Source organism: Salvelinus namaycush, chromosome 26, assembly GCF_016432855.1.
Source record: "Salvelinus namaycush isolate Seneca chromosome 26, SaNama_1.0, whole genome shotgun sequence".
NCBI classification, from domain to species: domain Eukaryota; kingdom Metazoa; phylum Chordata; class Actinopteri; order Salmoniformes; family Salmonidae; genus Salvelinus; species Salvelinus namaycush.
Window position 1 is genome coordinate 35195386 of NC_052332.1, and position 27421 is coordinate 35222806.

Below are 27421 nucleotides of genomic sequence, written 5' to 3' on the forward strand. Positions count from 1 at the left end.
CAGCATACAACTTCAATTTGAATCGTATCCCAGGGAGCATGAATACAGTAGCAGATGCACTGAGCCGTGACCCCTTCGCAGGGACTGTCACGCAGAGACTGATAAGGGAGTCCTACCAAGCACTTCTGTCTGAGGCTGTTGGGACACTGAATGATGATGTTCAAGATGCCTTCCTGTGGGCTTCTTATCCACAGGAGTTAACTTCCTTGACCACTGCTGAAGTGAAGGCCATATGTCAGCTCCATATCGACTGGGAATGTTCAACAGAGATGCAAGCAATCCAGCTTGGTTCCAACATCCAACAGCTGCTTTCTCCTGGTATTGACACTTTGCCTGAACTCTCGTATGAGGAACTTTGGGATCTCCAGCTGCAAGACTCTGTGATTTCCAAGGCCATTCCTTTCATCTTCAATAAAAAACGGCCCACCAGACAGGACCGATATGCTGTTTCTTCTAAAGTGTTGTTGCTGATGAAGCAGTGGGACCGCTTGATCCCAAGAGAGGGAGTTCTGTATCGCGTCATTAAGGAGAGTCACACAAACCGGAGAAAGTTCCAGTATGTCTAACCATCGGTGTTGAGACTCAAAGCAATGACCATCATTCACAACCTTGCAGGACATCAAGGCCAAGCTAAAACTCTAGCCCTGGCCAGACAGAGGTTTTTCTGGCCTGCAATAGAGAGAGACATCAAGGAGTGTGTACACTGCTGCCAGAGATGCGTTCTAGCAAAGACTCCATGGTTGGGAGTACGACAAGCAGGTTAGAGGCATCAGTTTGTCCATGTGGGATAGTGTCCTCATCGCCAACAAGGGTGAAAGGGGCAGCCGCAAGTTGGCTGACAAGTGGAATCCTGAGATTTTCAGTGACTTCAGTCAATCCACAAACTCACATGTACAGAATCCAAGACCACGACGGCAGAGAGGTGGTGGTTCATAGAAATCTACTGCTGCAGGTGAACTTCCTGCCATTTGAAATCGATGATTCAGAGCACTTCAATGACAGTGATGCTGCAGGATCTTCCATCAATGTAGATGCAGGAGAGGCCATGCACTCCGGTGATAGACTGGACAGGGAGGACATGGAGGACTCTGGGGAGGAAAGTGCATCTTGGATGGCGGAGGATTCAAGCAATTACTCCGAGCTCTGGACATCGGATGGAAAGACAGAACCTCCCTGAGGAAAATGACTTGGGAAGCACCCCTGAGATCCTGGAGCTGATTCCTTCAAATCTTCTTCTGATCACTGATCTAAGGCCAGAACCACTATTAGTCACCATGGCCCCTAGCCCAGTCCACTGTAATGCACCTAATAAAAGCAGCCCAGTGGCAGGTCGCACAAGGGCAGGGAGGGTAGTTAAACCAGTCAAGAGACGAATTGAGTCAATCCCCCAGAAGGTGCATGTTTAACATAGTACAGAATTACTCTTTTTTTTTTCTCTTTACGGCTAAGGTACATACAGTGTAAGAGGCACTGTGCATTTAGGGGCAGTTGAAGGCCTGACCAACCTTCACTTGCCTTGAACCCTATGGGTAACTTTGAGCTGAATTCAGAATTATGCCTTGAGCTTGGTAGTTTTCCACGTTTGGTGAAATTCAGGAGGGGTGAATTTAACAGTTGTTAAAATACTTTGTGAATTTCACCAGGTTCATATATTAATATAGCATGTTGATTTGTTATTATGCATGCCTGCATCCTGGGAATAGGGGAGTGTGTACTTGTGTTTTGCCCTGCGTGCTCAAATAATTTTGATGCACTGTGAGAGGTAGGCACTCTTTTTCTGTTATCTTCAGAAAAGTAAGATTCCTTTAAGCACAAAGTCATACACCCTTTTTTTGTTCATGAATAATGTTGTATATTTAGACTTTGTGACTTAGACTTTAATTGTACTTTTTAGGATGATATTAACATTCTGAATTCAACATGTGGTTACTAGCTAGCTAAGGTATTGTATATGTGAACGATGCCTTGCTCCTCGACTGATCCCAGTCCTTTGTATTGTGCATTTGTATTCTTTGTATTCTATGTTGTAGAAAGAGGCGACAATTGGCAGAACATTTTTATGCTCTACAAATGTTTCGTCTTTTCTTTTGGATACAAAGAGAATTCTAATTAATTAATACAGCCTGATCTCTGAAGTCCACGTCTATAGTCTCAATCACACAATGCAGAGGTACAGTACAGCACCGGTTACTTACAGTTGAAGTCGGAAGTTTACATACACTTAGGTTGGAGTCATCGTTTTTTAACCACTCTACAAATTTCTTGTTAACAAACTATAGTTTTGGCAAGTTGGTTAGGACATCTCGTGCCTGACACAAGTAATTTTTCCAAGTGTTTACATACAGATTATTTCACTTATAATTCACTGTATCACAATTCCAGTGGGTCAGAAGTTTACATACACTAAGTTGACTGTGCCTTTAAACAGCTTGGAAAATTCCAGAAAATTATGTCATGGCTTTAGAAGCTTCTGATATGCTAATTGACATAATTTGAGTCAATTGGAGGTGTAACTGTGGATGTATTTCAAGGCCTACCTTCAAACTCAGTGCCTCTTTGCTTGACATCATGGGAAAATCAAAAGAAATCAGTCAAGACTTCAGGAAAGAAATTGTAGAGCTCCGGTTCATCCTTGGGAGCAATTTCCAAATGCCTGAAGGTACCACGTTCATCTGTACAAACAATAGTACACAAGTATAAACACCATTGGACCACGCAGCCGTCATACTGCTCAGGAAGGAGACGCGTACTGTCTCCTAGAGATTAATGTACTTTGGTGCGAAAAGTGCAAATTAATCCCAGAACAACAGCAAAGGACCTTGTGAAGATGCTGGAGGAAACAGGTACAAAAGTATGTATATCCACAGTAAAACAAGTCCTATATCGACATAACCTGAAAGGCCGCTCAGCAAGGAAGAAGCCATTGCTCCAAAACCGCCATAAAAAGCCAGACTACAGTTTGCAACTGCACATAGGGAAAAAGATCGTACTTTTTGGAGAAATGTCCTCTGGTCTCATGAAACAAAAATAGAACCGTTCGGCCATAATGACCATCGTTGTTTGGAGGAAAAAGGGGGATGCTTGCAAGGCGAAGAACACCATCCTAACTGTGAAGCACGGGGGTGGCAGCATCATGTTGTGGGGGTGCTTTGCTGCAGGAGGGACTGGTGCACTTCACAAAATAGATGGCATCATGAGGCAGGAAAATTATGCGGATATATTGAAGCAACATCTCAAGACATCAGTCAGGAAGTTGAAGCTTGGTCGGAAATGGGTCTTCCAAATGGACAATGACCCCAAGCATACTTCCAAAGTTGTGGCAAAATGGCTTAAGGACAACAAAGTCAAGGTATTAGAGTGGCCATCACAAAGCTCTGACCTCAATCCCATAGAACATTTGTGGGCAGAATTGAAAAAGCATGTGCGAGCAAGGAGGCCTACAAACCTGACTCAGTTACACCAGCTGTCAGGAGGAATGGGACAAAATTCACCCAACATATTGTGGGAAGCTTGTGGAAGGCTACCCGAAACATTAGTTTAAGCAATTTAGAAGTTAAACAATTTAAAGGCAATGCTACCAAATACTAATTGAGTGTATGTAAACTTCTGACCCACAGGGAATGTGATGAAATAAAAGCTGAAATAAATCACTCTATTCTGACATTTCACATTCTTAAAATAAAGTGGTGATCCTAACCTAAGACAGGGAGATTTTTACTAGGATTAAATGTCAGGAATTGTGAAAAACTGAGTTTAAATGTATTTGGCTAAGGTGTATGTAAACTTCCCACTTCAACTGTATATACAGTACCAGTCAAAAGTTTGGACACCTACTCATTCCAGAGTTTCTTTATTTTTGCTAATTTTCTACATTGTAAAGCAGTGAAGACAAAACTATGAAAAATCACACATGGAATCATGTAACATAAGTGTTAAACAAAAAGTATATTTTATATTTAACTTTCTTCAAAGTAGCCACCCTTTGCCTTGATGACAGCTTTGGCATTCTTTCAACTAGCTTCATGAAGTAGTCACCTGGAATGCATTTAAATTAACAGGTGTGCCTTAAGTTAATTTCTGGGATTTCTTAATGTATTTGAGCTAATCAGATGTGTTGAGACATGGTCGGCATACAGAAGATAGCCCTATTTGGTAAAAGACCAAGTCCATATGTCAAGTACAGCTCAAAACAGCAAAGACAAACGGCAGTCCATCATTACTTTAAGACATGAAGGTCAATCTGGAAAATTTAGAACTTTGAAAGTTAAGTGCAGTCACAAAAACTATCAAGCGCTTTGATGAAACTGGCTCATGAGGACCGCCACAAGAAAATACCTAAGACCCAGTTAGTTACCTTTGCTGCAGATTATAACCAGATGAGATGGGATGGTGTATTGCTGCAGAATGCTGTGGTAGCCATGCTGGTTAAGTGTGCCTTGTTCTACATAAATCACTGACAGTGTCACCAGCAAAGCACCATCACCTCCATGTTTTAGTGGGAACTACATATACGGAGATTATCCGTTCACCTACTTCACGTCTCACAAAGACGTGGTGGTTGGAACAAACTATCATTTGTTTTTCAACAGGACAATGACCCAACACGCCTCCAGGCTGTGTAAGGGCTTAGATCAAGGAGAGTGATGGAGTGCTGCATCAGCCTGGCCTCCACAATCAGCCAACCTCAACCCAATTGAGATGGTTTGGGATGAGTTGGACCGCAGAGTGAAGGAAAAGCAGCCAACAAGTACTCAGCATATGTGGGATCTCCTTCAAGACTGTTGGAAAAGCATTCCAGGTGAAGCTGGTTGAGAGAATACAGTGTGCAAAGCTGTCATCAAGGCAGTGTGGCTACTTTGAAGAATCGGAAATATAAAAACACTTTTGGTTACATGATTCCATACGTGTTATTTCATAGTTTTGATGTCTTCACTATTATTCTACAATGTAGAAAAAAGTAAAAATAAAGAAAAACCCTTGAATGAGCAGGGGTGTCCAAACTTTTGACTGGTACTCTGTGTGTGTGTATATATATATATATATAATATATTTTCCTAGAAAGACTTGGAACAAATAGAAAACACACTGAAGAACCAGACAAAACGGCTGTTTGGAATTAACCTTTTATTGAGTGAAAAACTCAAAGCACATTTACAGACGACGCCCACGACGACCTCCCTTTCTTCGGGTGCTGTCTGATGGAATAGGGGTGACATCCTCTGCAAGGAGAGAGAGCATTGGTGGTCTTCACATGCATTAACAGAATTGTACATTGAATCCCAGATTCATTGACATCCCCATTTGTAATTAATATGGTCTTTAGGGCATTGGAACAGAGCAACTCGCTAACGATACATCACGCTGAATAAGTGTGTCTGCTAAATGACAAGTGTAAAAATACCATGGCTGTGACTACATCATGCGAGAGTATAGCGTAAACTGTAATGTAAATATGTAAATTACACAGCCTCCTTGTTCAGGAGACTCCCAAGAAAACAGGCCAAGAGAAGAGTTGAATTGTTTCACATGTAGTATTCAAAGACCAGCAAAAAATTAATTTCCAACTGAAAAATGTATATCCTCTGGAAAACATCATACAACCAATAGATTTCACCATTGACGCATTAAATATGCACAAGCATGGTACAGTGTTTCCCAACCCTCTCCTTGATTAGTTGACTCAACCACATCAGTGCAGGGGCTATAACTAACATGTGGACAGGACCATCCATTGGTCCAAGGCGAGGGGTGAGAAACATTGGTATATCAAATAAATTATTCTCCCAACAGGACGGCTGAGCTAAAGCTTACCGATGCGTCCGATTTTCATGCCAGAACGAGCCAGGGCACGGAGAGCAGACTGTGCTCCTGGTCCAGGGGTCTTGGTTCTGAAAGGAAAATGTTCAGTTACACAGAAGACAAATCTAATGTGTAGTCGACTAGAGAGATCCAGTTCCACAACTCAGAAGACTTAGCAAAATATAGACTGCACTCCTAAATTGATTGTTCTATTTACAGTGGTAACAAGAATAGTAGTCAAAAGGAAACAATGTGGCCTACCAAAACTATTTAGCTACATCAAGCACTGTGCAACCCCATGGATGTACAAAAGACAAGTTCTGACAGAGCAATAATAGGTTGCGCTTCAGCGAACAGAGGGAGGGATTCATTACCTGTTACCGCCAGTGGCCCTCAGCTTAATATGCAGGGCAGTGATTCCCAGCTCCTTGCACCTCTGTGCCACATCCTGGGCGGCCAACATGGCAGCGTAGGGGGAGGATTCGTCTCTGTCGGCCTTTACCTTCATACCACCAGTCACACGGCAGATAGTTTCCCTGGAGGGTACCGGGACACGTTTAGGGCAAAGCATTTGAAATCAACACTGAACACTGCACAGACAATAATGTGATGACATCGATTGCTGTAAGAAGCATGCAGGTCGATTGATAATGTATCAGGCCACTTGAATATTTTCCAAAGCCGAGCATGCACAGTTCCAATGCCTCCAGTACTTACTTGCCGGAGAGGTCAGTGACATGAACGAAGGTGTCATTGAAGGATGCAAAGATGTGGCAGACTCCAAAGACATTCTCGCCTTCGGCAACCTGAGGTCCCAGGGCGATGACCTGTTCTTCCTTCTTTTCTTTACCCTTGCGAGGTGCCATAGCTGCAAAGGAATACACGTCGGTCAGCATTTAGTTTAAGCGTCAGTTACCAATCCTGGCACTAGCAAGTGACCGGATTGGGGCGAGGCAGGAAGTAACGTTTCCATATCTATATCTAGCAAACTGGCTAGATCCTGACTCCTGGTAGGGGATGGATACATTACTAGACAACTTCACCACAAGATGCGTTTGAATTGCTGTATTTAAAAAGTGTCACTCACTAGTTATGTGCACAATGAGAATAATTAGCAAAATGTCAACCATTATTGCAACTGGCCAATAACTACTAGCTAACGTTATATACAAGCAGTGGTGGGAAAAGTACTCAATTGTCATACTTGAGTAAAAGTAAAGATAACTTAATAGAAAAGAACTCAAGGTAGTCAACCCTGTAAAATACTAGAGTAAAAGTATTTGGTATCAAAAGTAAATGGAATTGCTAAAATGTACCAAAAGTAACAGTATAAACCATTTAACATTCCTTATAGTAAGCAAACCAGACGGCACAATGTTCTTGTTTTTATTTTTGGATAGCCAGGGGCACACTACAACATAATTTACAAACTAAGCATTTGTGTTTTTAGTGAGTCCGCCAGATCAGAGGCAGTAGGGATGTTCTCTTGATAAGTGTGTGAATTGGACCATGTTCCTATCAAAATGTAACGAGTACTTTTGGGTGTCAGGGAAAATGAATGGAGTAAAAAGTACATTCTTTTCTTTAGGAATGTAGTGAAGTTAAAGTAGGCAAAATATTATCAAGGTACAGATACCTCCCAAAAACGACTTACGTAGTACTTTAAAGCTTTTGTACTTACGAACTTTACACCAGTGTATACAAGTGTCACATGGCAACACACGCCAGTGGAGTGGCGTTAACGTCAACTAACTTTTTGTTAACTACCAGACACCAGAATGTATAACACGACAATGTGTGCTTGTCACAACAATGTAAAGACTAAAAACTACAGTGGCACATAGTTTACCTGGTTAGCACGGTCCAACCAACGCGACAGCAAGCTAGCTACAATAGCTAACCGTTAGCGCACCATGAGCAACCTACACTCCACCCCACATGACACTCCGGTACAATTAAAGACATAGATAACACTTCCCAGCAGCAAAAATGCACACGAGTGAAGACATTCGGCACAATTTGGTTAATATAACTAGTTACACATGAACCCCACTCAATGTGCTTCAGAAAACTACATTTTCAGGCCTTGCTATGATGAAAATCGCTTCTTCCAGCCTACACTAAAGTAGTCTAATCCATAAACTTCTAGTCCTATTTTCGAACAAATTGCACATTTTCCTTAGCCATAAACGCTTACTTTATCGAATACAAGGACAAGTGGCAATATATACTTTAAGGGATTGAGGATTCATTTGGATAACAAATCTGCGATAATTTACCTGTGTGTGTCTCTAGTAATGCCGAAACAGAAAAGGAAAGAACTTTTGCAACCGGGTTGAAAGTTACCCCCCGGAAGTGGATCTTGCTCTTTACTGCCTCTTAGCGGTTTGTATGTACACAGCACGCAATCAGTTTGGAAAGGATCGGCCTTTATTTTTTTTACAGGTAAACAGCATCATTTTCAACTTGTGAAATTCTGCTATTTCAACCAAGAAAATATATAATCAATATATATAATGCTATTTTGTCCTGTCATATTCCATGCCAAATTATACAATTTGTTTCACTACATTAAAGAATCCAATGCCACATGTCAAAATCCTCTAAAATCCTCTAACTGTTTACAAAGTCCTTAGACCTAGATATTTGTTTCGAGAAAATAATAAACAGACCTAATTCATGAATTCCTTACTTTACTTATTCCTGCAATGTATTTTGAAGATTCTGGATCCAAGCATGCATGTTTTTCAAAAGGTTGACTATTTTTGTGGGTAATAATGATGACCATTGCCTTTTTAGTTTTTTTTAGTTTTATTTTTATTTTTTTTATTTTTTGGGGGGTGGATCAGCTTAATATTGCGGAAAGAATGTTGCTTCCAATGTAATTGTCTGCATCATTTCCAATCCCCCATATTTTTTGGGGTAAATATATATATCCATTCACGTATGCATACATATACACATATATACATACACATACCTACATAGACATACTTTTTTTAAAGAGTATACCTTTATTATTATTCCCCGCAAACCCTACCACCGATCCCCCAATTGGAGTAAACTGATAAACATTTCTGTTTTTACCTTCAATTTATACATCTTATACACATTTTACAGACACAGTCTACTTTATAATAGTTCTCTCTTGTTTGTTCTTAGTCCTTCCTCTATTTCTGTTGTCCATCCAGTTTGATTTCCACTTGTAACTGTGCTATTTCACAATAGCTCCGCACCTATACACATTTCACAGATCCCGTATGCCCTACATTGTTTATCTTGTTATTAGTCCCACCCTTCAGCTCCACTCAACCTTTCCCATCTATCTTCCAACATCATCCATTTCGGATTTTTATTTGCCATATATTTTTCAACTGTGCTGTGATGCTTCACAAAAGATTTGAATCTTCCTATTCTCATAGCTTCCACGGATTGTAAATTAAAAATAAACATTTTTGCTAAAATAATTATTATATTATTGATTGATTGACTATGGCTTTTCAAATCCCCCAGTATTGCTATCTGTAGCGTTAGTTCTACGCAAATGTTGCAATTCTTCAACCATTCCTGGACCTGTGACCAAAAACGAGCTACATGCGGACAATACCAAAATAAATGGTCTAATGACTCTGCCTCCTCACAGCAGAATCTACAGAGCTGGGAAGATTGTATCCCCCATATATATAACATTCTATTAGTTGCAAGAATTTTGTACAATAATTTAAATAGAAAAATTCGAAGTTTTGAATCCGGCGTTGTTTTGCGTATCAATTCATAAACCATGTGCCATGGAATGGGTACATCGAAAATCTCTTCCCAACTATTTTGCAATTTATATGGCACAGCTGTAAGTTTTTTGGTCCTTAAATGAAATTGGTATATGTTTTTATTTATCACACTTTTTTTTAACCATTTATGTTCTTTAATATAAGGCCGACATACAAGTTCCTTACTTTTATCCCCTTCCACCTGCCTATTCCATTTTTGTGGTAATGCTGCAATTAATTGGTTGTAATTTTGGGTAGAGCAGACATTTCCATATGTCTGTGTTAGCTGCATGTGTGACATTACTCCACCAGTCCTATTTATGATATCATTCACAAAAATTATACCTTTTTTAAACATTTCTTCGATAAATACAGTTTTTTTATCAATTACTATATTTGAATTTAACCACAAGATTTGTTGTACTATTTGTTCCGTCCTTTCAGGTGGATTAAACTGAAATTGCAACCAACTTTCTAAGGCTTGTTTAAAAAATAAAGATATTTTGGAGATTATTTCCTTTTCAAGCAACCGAAAGTGAGCAGGTGTAATCTGAATAAAGGGAAAAAGGCCCTTCTTGAACATAGGATGAGACATTCGTACCAATCTACTAGAGAACCAGTTTGGATTTAAGTATAACTTTTGTATGACTGATGCCTTTAGTGAGAGGTCTAATGCTTTAATATTTAATAATTTCTGCCCTCCGAATTCATATTCGTTATATAAATAGGCCCTTTTAATTTTATCTGGCTTGCCGTTCCAAATAAAATTGAATATTTTTTGTTCATATAATTTAAAAAGCAGGTCACTAGGTGTAGGCAAAACCATAAGCAAATAGGTAAACTGTGATATGATTAAAGAGTTAATCAGGGTGATTTTCCCACAAATAGACAGGTATTTTCCTTTCCATGGTAGCAAGATCTTATCTATTTTTGCTAACTTTCTATAAAAATTTATTGGAGTGAGATCATTTCTTTCTTTTGGGATTTGTATACCGAGTATGTCCACATCACCGTCAGACCATTTAATTGGTAAACTACATGGCAATGTAAAATGTGTATTTTTTAGTGATCCAATACGTAATATGGTACATTTATCATAATTTGGTTTTAATCCAGAGAGGATAGCAAATGTATCTAGATCCTCTAAGAGGCCGTGGAGAGATTCTAGTTGTGGTTTTAAAAGAAAACATGAATCATCAGCGTACAATGACACCTTAGTTTTTAGGCCCTGGATTTCTAATCCCTTAATATTAATGTTTGATCTAATTTTAACAGCTAACATTTCGATGTCAATAATAAATAGATATGCCGATAGTGGACAACCTTGTTTTACTCCTCTAGATAGTTTAAAACTTTCTGAGATGTAGCCATTATTTACTATTTTACACCTAGGGTTACTATACATAATTTTTACCCATTTTATAAGAGATTCCCCAAAATTGAAATATTCTAGGCATTTATATATAAACTCCAGTCGTACTTTATCAAAAGCCTTTTCAAAATCAGCTATGAAAACCAGGCCTGGTGTCCCCGATATTTCATAGTGTTCTATTGTTTCCAGTACTTGCCTTATATTATCTCCAATGTATCGTCCATGTAAAAAACCTGTCTGATTAGGATGAATAATATCTGACAAAACTTTTTTTATTCTATGCGCCAAGCATTTTGCTAGGATTTTTGCATCACAACACTGAAGTGTAAGAGGTCTCCAATTTTTTAAATGGACTGGATCTTTATATATACCACTTGGGTCCTGTTTCAGTAATAATGATATCACACCTTCTTGTTGCGTGTCTGATAATCTATCATTTATATAGGAGTGGTTAAAACAAGCTAATAATGGTCCTTTGAGTATATCAAAAAAATGTTTGTATACTTCCACTGGTATGCCATCCAGTCCTGGAGTTTTCCCATCCTTAAAGGCCCCAATTGCATCAAGTAGTTCCTCCTCTGTAATTAGGCCTTCACATGAGTCTTTCTGTACAGATGTTAATTTTACATTATTATTAGGGAAAAAATCCATACAATTAGTTTCAGTTAGTGGAGATGGAGGAGCCTGAAACGAAAATATATTCTTAAAGTACTTTACTTCCTCTTTCAAAATATCATTTGGTGAATCATGCGTGACTCCATCATTTGTAACAAGTTTTAATACGTTTTTTTTGGTAGCATTTCTATATTGAAGATTGAAAAAGAATTTGGTGCATTTTTCCCCATATTCCATCCAGTTCGCTTTATTTTTATAATATATTACACTGGATCTTTCTTGAATAAGTTCCTCCATTTCTTTTTGTTTTTCCTCTAACTTATTCTGTGCCTCTATGGTACCGTTTTTATTGTTATCTAACTGTACTGTTAGTCCTTCAATTTCCTTTGTTAATATGGACTCTTTTGATCGAAATTGCTTTTGTTTTATAGATGAGTACTGAATTGCATGGCCTCTAAAGGCACACTTAAAAGTGTCCCATACAATATGGGGATCTGCTGTACCTATGTTATGTCTAAAAAAGTCAGTTATAAATTCTTCTGTCCTAGTTCTAAACAATTTATCATCTAGTAGGCTTTGATTAAATTTCCAATATCCTCGCCCACGTGGAAATTCTGTAAGAGTAATATATATGCCAATTATGTGATGGTCCGACCGCATTCTGTCCCCTATCAAACACTTTTTAACTTTTGGTGCCAGAGAGAATGATATAAGAAAGTAGTCAAGGCGACTAGCTTGATTAAGCCTCCGCCATGTATATCTCACTAGGTCAGGGTATTTAAGTCTCCATATATCCACTAATTCCAATATATCCATGACATTCCTGATTTCCTTAAGTGCCTGAGGGTGATAGTTTGTAGTGTGATTTCCTTTCCGGTCCATAGAGGTATTTAAGACCGTATTAAAATCTCCCACTATAATAATAGAGTCTAGTGTTGCTTGTAGAGTTGATACATTCTTATATATATTGTCAAAGAAGCTTGGATCATCATTATTCGGACCGTATAGGTTAATAAGCCATATATGTTTATTGTCCAATAACATATTTAAAATAATCCATCTACCTTGAGGATCTGTTTGGACAAGTTGCACATTTGGATCAAAGTTATTATTAATTAAAACCATCACCCCTTTTGAATTTCTTTGCCCATGGGAGAAATATATTTCGCCCCCCCAGTTCTTTTTCCACAAAACTTCATCTAAAACTGTCGAATGGGTTTCCTGTAAACAGTAGATATTATAATCCTTCTCTTTTAGCCAGGTAAATACTGATCGTCTTTTCTTATTATCTGCTAAGCCATTACAATTGTAACTGGCTATACTTATTTCACCACTTACCATAATGAGACACACCTTTCAATTATTTTTATCAAAATATATGTTTGTAAACGTCCTATTAAAAAGTAACATAATGATTGAGTTTCTATATAGTTGTACCATGACATTTGCATCTCCACTAAGCAAACCTCCAATTGGTCCCCACTATTCCACCCGCCAAAAGCCCCCATCTCGAGTTGGGTTGTCATCCCAATGCCCGGCAGACCACCCCCGACCCCCCGCATCGCACAGCCCCGGACCGACTGGGATCCATCCTTCGAAAAGTGCACACAGCGCCATCCACCGAACCGAAGCAGATCCATTGCCAAATGCATTTCCATCGCCCTCACCTCGATTTTTATTACATATTGCTGTGAATCATCCTCTATAGTCCCTAACATCTTTTACTTCTTCCTTCGCAACAGTTGTGGGATACACACATACACCCACACACATTCAGCCCTTACCCCCACACAACCATAAGCTCACCCTCTCAACAATTGCACCATCCCAGAGCCCAACTCAAGATGGGTCATGATTTACAAATGTACTTGCAGTTGCAGCTGCATGAGAAGGCCTGCAAGACCGCGCAAAAAATGAGCATAAATGTAGAGATTTATTTACCATTCCCTTCCCCAAACTGTTGCCACAAAGTTGGAAGCACAGAATCATCTAGAATTTCATTGTATGCTGTGTAGCATTAAGATTTCCCTTCACTGGAACTAAGGGGCCTACCCCGAACCATGTAAAACAGCCCCATACCATTATTAATCCTCCAACAAACTTTACAGTTGGCACTATGCATTGGGGCATCCGCCAAACCCCGAGTTGTCCGTCGGTCTGCCAGAATGTGAAGCTTGATTCCTCACTCCAGAGAACGGTTTTCCACTTCTCCAGAGTCCAATGGCAGCGACCTTTACACCACTCCACTTCGCAGCTGAGCCGTTGTTGCTCCTAGATGTTTCCACTTCACAATAACAACACTTACAGTTGACTGGGGCAGCTCTAGCAGGGCAGAAATCTGACGTACTGACTTGTTGGAAAGCTGGCATCACATGACAGTGCCACATTGAAAGTTCCTGAGCTCTTCAGTAAGGCCATTCTACTGCCAATGTTTGTCTGTCTTTGGAGATTGCTACATTTTATACACCTGTCGGCAACAGGTGTGGCTGAAATAGCCAAATCCACTAATTTGAAGGGGTGTCCACACTATATATATACACACACACACACACACACACACAAGTATGTTGAATCTGTCAACTACTATCTGAAATGAGTTAATATTGCGCTTACAGTAGTAGGGACAGATGGCTGAGGTTTGTGCTTGCAGTAGTAGGGACAGATGGCTGAGGTTTGTGCTTACAGTAGTAGGGACAGATGGCTGAGGTTTGTGCTTACAGTAGTAGGGACAGATGGCTGAGGTTTGTGCTTGCAGTAGTAGGGACAGATGGCTGAGGTTTGTGCTTACAGTAGTAGGGACAGATGGCTGAGGTTTGTGCTTACAGTAGTAGGGACAGATGGCTGAGGTTTGTGCTTACAGTAGTAGGGACAGATGGCTGAGGTTTGTGCTTACAGTAGTAGGGACAGGTGGCTGAGGTTTGTGCTTACAGTAGTAGGGACAGATGGCTGAGGTTTGTGCTTGCAGTAGTAGGGACAGATGGCTGAGGTTTGTGCTTACAGTAGTAGGGACAGATGGCTGAGGTTTGTGCTTGCAGTAGTAGGGACAGATGGCTGAGGTTTGTGCTTACAGTAGTAGGGACAGATGGCTGAGGTTTGTGCTTGCAGTAGTAGGGACAGATGGCTGAGGTTTGTGCTTGCAGTAGTAGGGACAGATGGCTGAGGTTTGTGCTTGCAGTAGTAGGGACAGATGGCTGAGGTTTGTGCTTACAGTAGTAGGGACAGATGGCTGAGGTTTGTGCTTGCAGTAGTAGGGACAGATGGCTGAGGTTTGTGCTTGCAGTAGTAGGGACAGATGGCTGAGGTTTGTGCTTACAGTAGTAGGGACAGATGGCTGAGGTTTGTGCTTGCAGTGCAGAACTGATACAGGTTGGATTTACTGTCATTTGGCAGCTAAGAAACCAATTTACAGTCTATGAGCCACATGAGTTTACACAGCTTTCATGATGCCCCCACTCCTGGCTAATAGCTGTTACTTTACTTTGTACAAGAGATCAACTACATAGAAAATGAAGAGGCACGACAAGAGTTTAAAAAAGTGGTTTCTTTATTTGTAAATTAAAAATCACAAAAATATTAGCTACCAACAATAAAAAAAATATTAACAATTGGTTGATTGTACAGTCCAGATGATTATTTCCTTATAGTTAATTAACAATTACTACTCATTGATGTCCAATATTAACCATTCATTAATTAACTACTCATTAAATGTCATACAGAATCTTTGAAAGTACAACACTAGGACTTTTGCTGGGGTGGGGTAAAGACGGAACAACCCAGACATGAGATGTGCTGGGCTCATCTCCTGACTGTAATGTATAGGCTGGAACACCACAACACCCTCCCTGATACTTGGAACCAGAACACTTGTACCACATATTGCATTGTAAAATGGCTCAAGTCACAGGAAGTTGTAAAACGGCTCAAGACAAAAAAAGGAAACTTGAATATATTACAGCTCCTCGAGCAAATTGAAATGAGAGCAGCATTTGTGCATCCGTGTATCACCACACAAGGTGCATGATTCAGTACCTTACATACAATTAATCTTGAATGGACTCGTAAGTCCACACTTCCTTACAAGAGAACAAGTAATACAAAATAGAAAATGGAGCCCTGCAAAATTCCTACCACAAACAAGGACTGTTCTCCTTAACAGGAAAGTTGTAGCAGAACCTTCTAACACCTAGTGCTGAGAAATAAATATTGTGCTTCTAGGAGAGAATGGATTCAGAGTAGATCATGTGTCTGTACATACTGGAACTGTAATACAATAAAGAAATGTCATTAAACCCCCATATATGTTTAGACGCTTTGTATCTGTATAGCAACTAACAGATGAAACGATGCGAGTTCACATTCCTCTAACTTTGACTAATAACTGGAGAAAAGAAAGCCCTGTGTGTCCTGTACAGAAAACACCAGCTCCTCAGAATGTTTGATTTTGCAGCTTCAAAATCCAATTCCACCTCCTTTCATTTTCGCTCAAGTCTCTGCACAACACTAAAACTCTCCTGATTAGACTCTTTGAAATGAGCTAGGACCACAAGCTGTGGTGATAAATAAACCATGAGGATGACGGGACAGAGAGTGAACCTCTAAGAGCCATCATACAGGGACAGATAAGGACCACTTCTTACAGGCGTCCATTTACACTATCAACTGACCCAGTGGGCTTCGGTTCAAAGGGCATACTAAATACTAAATCAACTTCACCACTGCAGCTAAATGCTGCCGAGCTAGAGACATGTTGCTGTGACTGACGATCCTCAACATCCTGTGTTGGATTTAGCATGTGGCCAAGTCAGTCTACTCTAGGTGAAAGGGGAGACTGTGATGTTGTCTAACTGTAAACTAGGACATTATGGCTTAAGGGAACCAGTAGACTTCCTCAGTGGAGTAAATCAACAGATAACCTTCCATTCTACTCTCCCACATAGCCTAATTTTACAGGAACAGTAGGAGGAACAAATCAGGTGCCCGAATGCATAGGGAGGGGATTTAGCTTGAGTTGAGTTGGGAAAGACCAGGAGTCCTTACCTCATTAATAACGTATAGATGTACGGGCTACCTGACTCAGGCTCAGGGATGGAGAACTCTGGCGATCCCTTCCATCTCCACTGAGTTGGGGAGACCTGCTTTTAGTTTTGTTGTACCTTACACGTGGAATGATCTACAATATACTTTAAAATGGGAGGAATTGGTGCCTCTAGGGCAGGCCTGGGCAACTCCAGTCCTCAGGGGCCTGATGTGTCACACTTTTTCCACAGCCAACACACCTGACTCCAATAATAAAGATCTTCAGTTTAGAATGCAATTAGTTTAAATCAGCTTTGTTTGCTATGGATGGGGGAAAAGTGTGACACCAATCAGGCTCCCGAGGACTGGAATTGCCCAGGCCTGCTCTAGGGCCTTTCAGACGGTTGTTAGGGGACCTTTTTACTGAAGAATGTGTCAGTTTACTTAACATGTATTGTTGTGTATAATAACGTCTATTTTAATGTGTATATGAATGTGACGTTTAAGGTGCATATTGTATTTTGATGTGTATTGTTGTGCTGAACAGGGCTCATCTGTTAAATAGACCTTGGTCTCAGCATCGACTCCCTGTCAAAATAAACGTTAAATAAAAATGTAGTGCTTAATGTTTTTAATCAATAATTCTAAACTTAATTTAGTCTTAAATTGGTAAGGCATTTGATAAGAATGTGAAGTGCAAATATAAGAGGCGCATTACTGCAAATTTACAGATGTAGGATCTTAATTTGAGCCAGAAAATAATCCGTCAGCAATAGGAAATGTGAATTATTATGCGGATTATAACATTAACCTGCTGTCAAAATAAATGTTAAAAAAAACAGTCAACATCATGCTCCACTTGCTCTACAACCACTAGTGGAAACAAAGAGATATGCTCGGTACAGTAACACATCGGATGGCCATGATGATGCGCATCTCCCCAGTGATAAATTGCAATGTCTACCTTAAGGCCTTTTAACATGCGGCTACATTTCTCATGTCACATTTATGTTCAGTTTGCAGTGTACTCTACAGACATGGTAGGATCAGCTGTATTTAGGAATGGGTTTCAATATTTCATTATTAAAGGAAGTTACGACCAAGGACAAGCAGGAACATTCCACTGACCAAGGCAAGGCCAGCTTGTCTCGTTCGGAAATATCATTATGGATTTAACTTTTTTAATCCACTGTGAATTCATTCAATTGAAGGTCTCAGACAACCAAATGTAATTTGACTTGATAAAGGTCAAGGGTCAGTGTGGTCTGTGGTAGCAATACATGGGCTCCAGTTAGGTTTTCAGATGAACACAGATTAAAAACATGGAACAGTTAAAAAGAACATAAAGGCTCGACAGATGAGTTGTGCAACCACAACACCTCAGAAACAAATACAGACATCCAGCAGTATGAATGTTAATTATGAAAATATAAATTCAGAAATACTTTCAAATGAACATTCCACTCTGGCACTTGAATATCCATTATTGGCTAATGTATTGTTCATGACAGGCACAGAGAAATGACGTCGTCTTCCTTGTCTGTCAGAGAGTGCAAACTTCAGTGGTGGAACAAGAACATCCCTCTTCTCTCTTTGCCTCAGTGTCATTCTCTCCGAGAAGGAAGTAGAACAATCCTAAACTCAGTTCATGTCTCTCCTTCACCTCTGCCTCTTCTCCCTCCTGAGGGCCCACACCCCATGCTAGGGTCCCTGGGGGCCACTGGGAACAGCTGGGCTGACTTGGCATGGGGGGGCCTGTCTCTCCTGCCTTCCTCAGCTCCTGGTCAGCCCGCATGGCGGTGAATAGCTGGAGCCAAGGGGCGAGCACGTGCGTCCCCCTCTGTGGGAGACAGGAGGGTCAGGTTGGGGTGGTGTCTCTGTCCTCGTGTCCACGGCCGTGCTGAGGCTACCTGGTGTGGAGCAGCTCCTCCCTGAGCCAGCTGGGCAGAGGCTGGCCCATCTTATAGAGCAGCTTGGACAACTCTATGTTGTTGTCCCTGTAGTGCTCCCTAAGGAAGGAGCGAGACTGCCACAGGACGAGAGAAAGAGTGTGTCAGATATAGGGCACATAGTTAGAAGAAAATGTTTAATAAACATACATTGTTTGTAGCTCCCACCCTAGATACAGCAGTTACCCATTCAGTTAGGGGTTCATCTGCGAAGCTGGGTCAAACCCTACGGTATTTGTAGCCATTGGTTATTTTCTTCTGACGATTTGGTGAAATAAAATTCTAATTCCCGTGAGATGGTCGGGCCTTGGAGGTTGCAACCTTGCATCATGGTAAAGGGCCAATTGGCCACACCGCTCATGCAATGCTAATTGGCCACATGGTGGCGCTATAACAAGTGACTGAAAATGCTAACTTTGAAAGCTCACACCCCTCACCCTGTTTGAGCTAGTCCTGAAATTCATTAAAGGTCTCTGTCCTCACAAGGAACACATTTGCCATGTATCTGCACAAAACTTGATACACGGCCAAGGTCTCACAATGCATGTTTTTCCAGACTAGCATCGTAAACAACATGGTTGTTTACGATGAACAAACATGAAGCTGGTTCAAAGCTGGTTCAAAGCTGGTTCAAATCCCCAAGTTGACTAGGTGAAACATCTGTCGATGTGCCCTTGAGCAAGACACTTAACCCCAATTGCTTGTGTAAGTCGCTCTGGATGAGTGTCTGCTAAGTGACTCAAAGGTACATGTATATGGCTGCTTGCAGCTAGTTTTGGTATTGAAATTATATAACAATATTCAATGTTATGATGAGTATTTAACTCTTATGCCCAGGGAACAACATCACATTTAATGTTACATGACCTTTAGTTAACTTAGTGTGCAGAGAGAGCTTTAGTCCAGACTACTGAGTAACTCAGGCAGAGGGCACTGCAGCTCTGCGGGTCTCATGAGCCCTGTCATCCCAGCTAATTACCCCAGAGGTGTCTGTGCCAAAACAGTCAAGGTAACTTTAAGGACCTGAGCTCAATGCCCACCCTGTCCCCCTCAACACCCCTCTCCATGGCTGCTCCTGAGACACTCTACCAGATCCGGTGGATTTCCATGCCCATCCTGAGAAGAGCTGAGCGGAGGCCGTCACAGACAAGCAATGAGACCATAAAGCACCACTGACTAGAGTAGGAAATACTTCTATAACATCTATTCTAGGAGAGACAATTCAACTATATAAAAATTAAAAAAAAAATACTTGCTTATCAAGGTGACAACATTTTTATGTTGAATAATTTAATATGTTTTTAAGTGGAGGGAAAGACAGACATTTTTGAGGTTTGTGTACATGGTTCATAGTAACTTACATCTGTGTCCATGTCGGGGTATCTCCGTCCTTTACTCTTGCCCAGACATTTGGTCTTCCCTCCGTCTAACAACTGGCACCAGAACCCTTTTTTGGGATCAAACCTGGAAGAGAGGAACACAGAAACACACAATGGAGGTAGGCAAGTCAGAATGTTTAAATTAATGCTCATCAACCTAATTAAAAGGGAACATCCTGAACAGATGGTTTGCGACTCTTCGTGTTTAGAGAAGAGACACGGCGACAAACCATATCCATTGTCCACAGGGGGATGTGGCTGACAGATGTTGCTGTTTACTGCAGTCTGGCTGGGTGATTATGTGGTCAAGCATCAGAGGCAGAAACAGATATGGGGGGGGGTTGTGAACAGGGGGAAGCAGAAGAAAGGGAATAGGTTGGCATGGTAATGTCAAAGCGATGGTAATCTCTCCAAAGGAGAGCATTCTGAAAATCACATCAAAGCTGTTCACAAACCAAGCACCTCCGCTCCGCCTGAAAAGATAGGTTCCTTCACAATCACAGCAGTGTTGAACAGCTCAGTGCTTTAAAGCAGGGATGGGCAACGGGAGTCCCGCACCCTTTTGAAGGCCCTCGGATGAATTTCCAACAATTTAAATGTTTTACTTAAAATGTTTTAGCAACTCAGTCGGAGTCTCAACTTCATGTTGAGAGTCAGAATAGTAGAATACACAAGGTGCAATTTAGAAATGTGGTTGTGCATCAGCAGTTTTTCTCTTGTGTCATTCACAGATAGTCAATTAGCCCCTATCAGCAGAAAAAAATGTCATTGCTAAGTTAGTTTAGCAGCCAGCTATCTAAACTAAAACGCTAGAATTATCGGCTGGGGGACCAAAGTTGATTTCATTAGTCAATCTCACTTAGACATATTAAAAACTGCTAACATTTCTCTCCACCCTATGTCAAAATGTTTAGAATTACAGCAAATTGCTTTAAAACTGCAACATTTTCTCTACACCACATGGCAAAAATGAGGGGCCACAAAAATTGTTTTGATCACAATGTGGCGGATGTAGGTACGCACACCCGCGAGCAACTGCGGACCTTCATGATGAGTTCAGATTTTTTGTGGCCCCCACACCCATCAAAGTCGCCCATTCCTGCTTTAAAGGCCCAGTGCAGTCAAAAAAAAGCCATTTTAGTGTAAGAGCCGGTTAAAAACATTTGCCTGACATCACCATGTGGTAAATTACACTGACAAAAATAAACGCAACATGCAACAATTTCAAAGATTTTACTGAGTTACAGTTCATATAAGGAAATCAGCCAATTGAAATACATTCATTTGGCCCTTATCTATAGATTTCACATGACTGGAAACATATCTGCTGGTCACCAATATCAAAAGAAAAAAAAAGAAGGTAGGGCCGTGGATCAGAAGACCAGTCAGTATCTGGTGTGACCACCATTTGCCTCATGCAGGGCGACATCTCCTTCACATAGAGTTGATCAGGCTGTTGATTGTGGCCTGTGGAATGTTGTCCCACTCCTCTTCAATGGCTGTGCAAAGTTGCTGGGATATTGGAGGGAACTGGAACACACTGTTGTACACATCAATCCAGAGCATCCCAAACATGCTCAATGGGTGACAGGTCTGGTGAGTATGCAGGCCATGGATGAACTGGGACATTTTAAAATAAGCTTCTTGTGCATATGGAACATTTCTGGGTTCTTTTATTTCAGCTCATGAAACATGATTTTTGTTCAGTATAGTATAAGCCATTATCAATAAAACGTCACAATAAGGTGCAGAGTGCTCGATTTGCCTGTTGGTGGGCAAGGAGATGCCCAGCTCCGCTAAAACCATGAATAACTGTGCCGGGATAGTTAAATAAATATTAACTGTTTGGTTGTAATATCATCACCTCTTGAAGAACATAGTCAGAACTACAAATGACAGATTATTCAATGCCAAACAATTGCTCAGATCTATCATCAGAGTTAGAGCAAGTAAATGCATGCTTTTCATGATCATGAACATAAATTGAACATGTCATTTCAGATACGTGTTGGTCAAGGTGAAGGAAAAAGGAAACCGGACACTGCTCTTGACAGCATCACTGATCTTTAATATCGTATCGGCCTCAGCCTTCGTCAGAGCTTTTGTACGTTTTTTCAAATTAGCACCCTTATGTAAACCTAGCCACACCCACATCCGTTCCACGCATCGAAAGGGGTTGGAGGAGAAGGAAAAACAAATAAGTGCTACCAAATATAACAATATGCATTTCATAAATATTAGAATAAAGTATGTAAATAAAACGTATTAAACACTTCTGTAAAACCACAATGAGGACATAAACCTACCAAACAAGTTTTCATAAATCATTGGGTACAACATACGAAAAACAGAGTAATCTTAAATAGGGGTATAATTTATGTTCAAATTCACAACATAACATACATAGGCATTTCATCATTAAGTCCTTCAGGAAATAATGTCTGGAGGTTTGTAGCTCTTAATGCCGGGACTCTGAAACTGTGAATTGAGCCACATTTATTGTTTATTTATTGAACACTATTCAAGAGGAAAAACAATACTGCGTGGATGTTTTGGAGTCTGATAACTCTGAGGAACACTTTCAAAGAGGCACTTTTATTTTGAAGGCAAACTGCAAATGACACTATTGTGCCTAATCCTTATTGTGGCTAGCTTCACAACACATAACCCGGTCCGGTCGAGCTTCACTAGCCAGATGAACTTAGCTGGCTGCTTATGTTAGCTTTGGGTAACAGGGTTAAGTAGCTGGTGAGCTATTTATTTTCATGAACTCATGTTCAATTTCAATAGGCGAACAACAAGTGGCTACCTAGCCAATACTCACAACGATTCCTAAATCATTGTTAAGAATAATGAAAATGACTGCAGTTTCTACTGGTCATTGTTTTCAGGCTGCTTGTATTGGTGCTAGCTAGGTACCAAGCTAAAGCTAGCTACCCCAGAAGTTACGGTCGAACAAATAATGCTTTATCACCAACGCGGTATTGTAAACACATTGTTCGTGGCTGGTGTTTGCAGACTTTTTTTGTACAGCTTTGACAGTGCAACTGATAGTAGTGGTGGCACTTGACTTGCATGTGCAAATTCAGAACACACAACATTCTATAATAGAACTCTGTTATTTGATGTGTCAAATTAAAAGCTTATTTAAAGCGTAAAATAGTGTAATTTGACACCCATACGGCGTTCCATAGTACGTCCTGAAGCTAATAGCAGTGACGGTATTACTGTGCAACCCCGGTAGGGCAACATGTGTACCGGTGCTCGACCAGTCGGCGAAAGCCGAATTTGACACGTGAAATAACACAGTTCTATTATAGAATGTTGTGTGTTCTGAACTTGCACATGCAAGCCAGGCGCCACCACTACTATCTATCAACCGTTCACCCACGACAGAGAACGGTTGATTGTCAAGGGCAATTCATTCCATTATCTTGCCGTTAATGGATTTCGCCTTCGAGTTGTCTCGCTGAAATGTTCTTACTCTTTTAAATGACTGCTCGACTTGTTGACTGCTCGATCCACACAGCAGACATTGTGGGCTAGGTTAGGAATGCTGTGTTGCACGTATAGCACAACATTTTACATGGCGTCATTACGTCATGAACATACGTTATATAGGTATGCACGTCAGCTTTGATATCGGTTTTGCACATCGGCGTTAAACTAGACATCGGGCCAATACCGATGTTGGCATTTTTAGTTAATATCGGCCGATTCCGATATGTTCACCGATATATCGTGCATCCCGACTGATGACAGAGCTAAATGTGGAATAATCAGAAATGTGTAGTTCTGACAATGCTCTTCAAGAGGTGATGATATTAAAACAAAACAGTTAGCTATAACATTTATTTAACAATTCCTTTAAAACGGCGCGTAGTTCAAATCAAATTTTATTTGTCACATGCACAAAAGTTGTCATTGGTTTTAGCGGAGCTGGGGGTCTCCTTGTCCCCCAGCAGCCAAATCGAACTCTCTGCACCATATTGTGACATTTTATTGATTACGACCTATAAGAAAGAGTTCCAAAACTCTCTGCCAATAAAAGCACATTTTTTGTTTTCCCCTCCCCACTCAGACCACTCCCAGACAGTCCTAGAAGAATTACTGCTTGAGAAATTATCCTTTGCTAAGAAGCTATTTCTTTTCGACCATTTTAATTGTAAGAAACTTAATTTTTACACCGAATTAATTTAATAGAGATAAAAAGGCTGCATTGGACCATTTATACACTTTAATGTTACATGCCAAACAGTTAGGGAAACAAAAGCCTTCATTTGCCATGCGTTTTCTACAAAAGTGATGTTGGCTCTAGTCTATAGTGTTGAGCAGGCCTAATAAGACACTCACGCTAGAATCTTGTGGTAGTTCAGTGTGTTTGTCAGCTCAAGGAACTTCTGGATCTTGTCCATCACTGCAGCAGGCTCCGTCCTCAGCACCTGACCATCCAGAACCAGGATCTGAGGAACCATAGTTAAAATACCACAGTAGGTCAAGATAGACTAGCTGAGCGGTCTCAAATTCAAATACCAGCAACAATCTATACACACACCCACTGTACTAAACATGTACATATAGACACAGACTGAATACATCAATGTTTGTTTACATTTAAACCATATGCTTATGAACAAATCTGCAAACACATAAGCATGAACATGCACACCTGGGTCCCAGATTACCAAACCTACCTGGCTGATGTGGTAGTGGCTAAGCCAGCGGTCCAGGTGGGTGGCGTACAAGCCCGGCACCAGACAGCGGTTCTGGAGCACCCGCAGCTTGATGGGGGCGTCGTGGCCAGCAGTGATGACATCATGGAAAGTATACTTCAGGGCGACTGAGTCGTCATGGGCACGTTGGTGCTAAGGGCAGAGCAGACAGATATGACAGTCAGTCCACCTTGCCAGTTTAATCCAGTGCCCTTGCAGAGGTCATTCCAACTGATTTCTCACTCCTACAAACCGGTACATCACCTATTTCTTCACCAGGATATTAGCTACTTTATTTCCAAGTTCAAGTGAAATCAGCAGTACAGCTGACCTGGAAAAGGAGTGATGCTACCCTCAAGACACCCACAGCATTTCACCCAATTGCTATCCCTATAATATAGTCTGGTGTTGGAAATGGAACAGTTGGTAGAGGTTTAACTCAAAGGGAGGGAGGCTCACCTGGTACCATGAGTAGGCCCTGTCTGCAGGGTTGATGAGGATGGTGATTATTTTAGCCTTGGGCAGGAGGGCAGCCGCCCGGCGTGCAGCCACCTCTGAGTCAAAGTAGTTGGCGCTCTTCTCATAGTAAAAGTCTGAGCTGGTGTTGGAGGGTAGGGGAAAGTACTCCATGTACCTGTCAATCATAACACACAGACAGACAGACAGGGGTTTAAACAAGGCCACTGGACTCGATACATACACTGAGCGGACAAAACATTGGGAACACCTGCTATTTCCAAAATACTGACTGACCAGGTGAAAGCTACGATCCCTTATTGATGTCACTTGTTAAATCCACTTCAAATCAGTGTAGATGAAGGGAAGGAGACAGGTTAAAGAATGATTTTTAGGGGCCTCCTGAGCGGCGCATCGCAGTGCTAGAAGCTTCACTACAGATCAGGGTTCGATCCTGGGCTGTGTCGCAGCCGGCTACGACAGGGAAACCCATGAGACGGTGCACAATTGGCCTAGTGTCGTCCGGGTTAGGGGAGGGTTTGGCAGGTATGGTATTACGGGCCAAGCGCATCTACTACGTCTATGAAAGGGTGCATTTACTGTCACCTGGAGTGTGTTGTCTGAACAGATATAAAGCCAAGGTTGGTGATTAACTGCCACCTGGAGTTGTTGTCTAAACAGGTATAAAGCAAAGGTCGGTGATTAACTGCCACCTGCAGTTATGGAATGTTTGCTCAGGAGTATAATTCATCGGCTGATCTCTTCTGATGACTTGGACTGAATTATGTGATTCTTCCTTAACTCCTAGGAAGTCCCACACAGTTGACTACTTCAAAATGGTGAAAGTGCCCATTGGCGCTGTCCATGATAAAAAAGGCTTTGGGCATTAGAGCTGTCTATCTAAGTCTTTGAATACATAACAAATACCAATGTCCTACCTAGGGCTGTGGCGCTCATGACAATTTGTCAGCGGGTGATTGTCAAACAAATAACTGCCAGTCTCACGGTAATTGACCGTTAATTAACAAACATTTAGCATCTGCTTGATCCACGCATAGCCTACAAGCCATTGATGCAGACGTTTGGAACATTTACATTTTAAAAAGTCAAATAAATACATGTAATATAGCCTACACCATCACATTAAATATATTTATTTTACACAGGTCTAGAGAAACATATGAAGAAAATGTAGTCTATTTCAGAAGAACATATTTGCTTAGAATTCTGTGGAATTTCATAGTATGAAGAATACGATTGAACATAGCACAATAAAATAGAAAGGCTATTTTCTTCAAACTATTTGAATATGCGGCTATTCTGTGTTGAGCGGTTATCAAAGAAACAGGTACTCCTATATGTTTAATTTAGAGTTATGTAACTTTGGTTGTGAAATAAATGTTAGGCTATATGTTTTGATTTTTAATACATTCTAAGGCTGCATGATATGACTAATGATGATTTGAAAAAAGTTGTATGAAAGGCATGAGCTTTGCTTTGTTCATTTTTGCGCAGGCTGTACACACTTAATCAGCCTCTCGTTCACAATTTGACAAGCACTTGATAATGCCTTGAATTTCCCGGCTGTATCCACTTCTGTGGCCGTAATGCCCACTGAAAAGAATCCATGGGATTCACCCTTGGGCTGAATATAATAATTATAACTCCCTTTTCCCGGCTGCGTGCCGAAGCACCTCTCACTCACATGGCTCTCCGTCACGTGATCGGGTCTTTCTCACAGGCTACAAGTGAAGACCGAAACATCGGGGATGCAACTGCACGGGTCCTTATCCAATTCCGAGGAGCATATTGAAGATATTGGAAGAACTCTCCACATTTACTTTCGTCAGCCAACAAGATGAGTACGCCTAACGAACAGCAAAAGCACTAGCCTGTGTCAATCTACTATCCCCCATAGTACAAAAAAGTTACCCTATTCTATTCTGTACGACAAATAAATATTCCAGTTGCGGGATGCGATAGATCCCAAATAAACACAACCACTAGCAAAAAAATAACCTATTTTAAGCAATGAGCATGATGCAACAGATGAGAACACTTAGCTTAAAATGTTGATCAACTATTAGGCTATTTCTTCACATTAGAAGCCCCGCAATGCGTACACAGCAGTAGGCTATAAGCACAAATGTTACATTAGCAGGAAAACATTCTCAAAAGTGACCACAAATGCGATTATGCATGTAATGCTTTTATTACAAAGGTGGCTCTAAACCCCTTGTAATGCGGATTAATATGCTTCATTTTAAGACGTTATTTGGCCGCTTAAGTTGTGATACAAACCTTATCAAAACATATAGGCCTATGGGCAAGACTACATGAGGTGTGCGACTAT

At 40.8% G+C, this 27421-nt stretch overlaps 2 protein-coding genes across 2 annotated transcripts in view; both read right to left on the bottom strand.

The window, feature by feature from the left end:
- Positions 1-5107: 5107 nt before the first annotated feature.
- On the bottom strand, positions 5108-8158 carry LOC120021275 (40S ribosomal protein S14). The gene is made up of 5 exons (XM_038964952.1): positions 8079-8158; positions 6517-6667; positions 6174-6335; positions 5812-5888; positions 5108-5219 (listed from the first exon to the last, which is right to left on the bottom strand). Exons 2-5 carry the CDS (start codon positions 6663-6665, stop codon positions 5152-5154), a joined length of 456 nt encoding a protein of 151 aa, XP_038820880.1. The 5' UTR covers positions 6666-6667; positions 8079-8158; the 3' UTR covers positions 5108-5151.
- Positions 8159-16910: 8752 nt separating this feature from the next.
- The window catches only part of LOC120021903 (bifunctional heparan sulfate N-deacetylase/N-sulfotransferase 1-like), a 52616-nt gene continuing 42105 nt past the window's right edge, over positions 16911-27421 (bottom strand). Inside the window, exons 10-14 of the mRNA XM_038965743.1 lie at positions 25072-25246; positions 24595-24765; positions 24254-24363; positions 19883-19985; positions 16911-18598 (exon numbers count right to left, since the gene is read on the bottom strand). Of these exons, the coding sequence (XP_038821671.1) occupies positions 18479-18598; positions 19883-19985; positions 24254-24363; positions 24595-24765; positions 25072-25246 (679 nt within the window). The 3' untranslated portion in view covers positions 16911-18478. The remainder of the gene's footprint in view (positions 18599-19882; positions 19986-24253; positions 24364-24594; positions 24766-25071; positions 25247-27421) is intronic.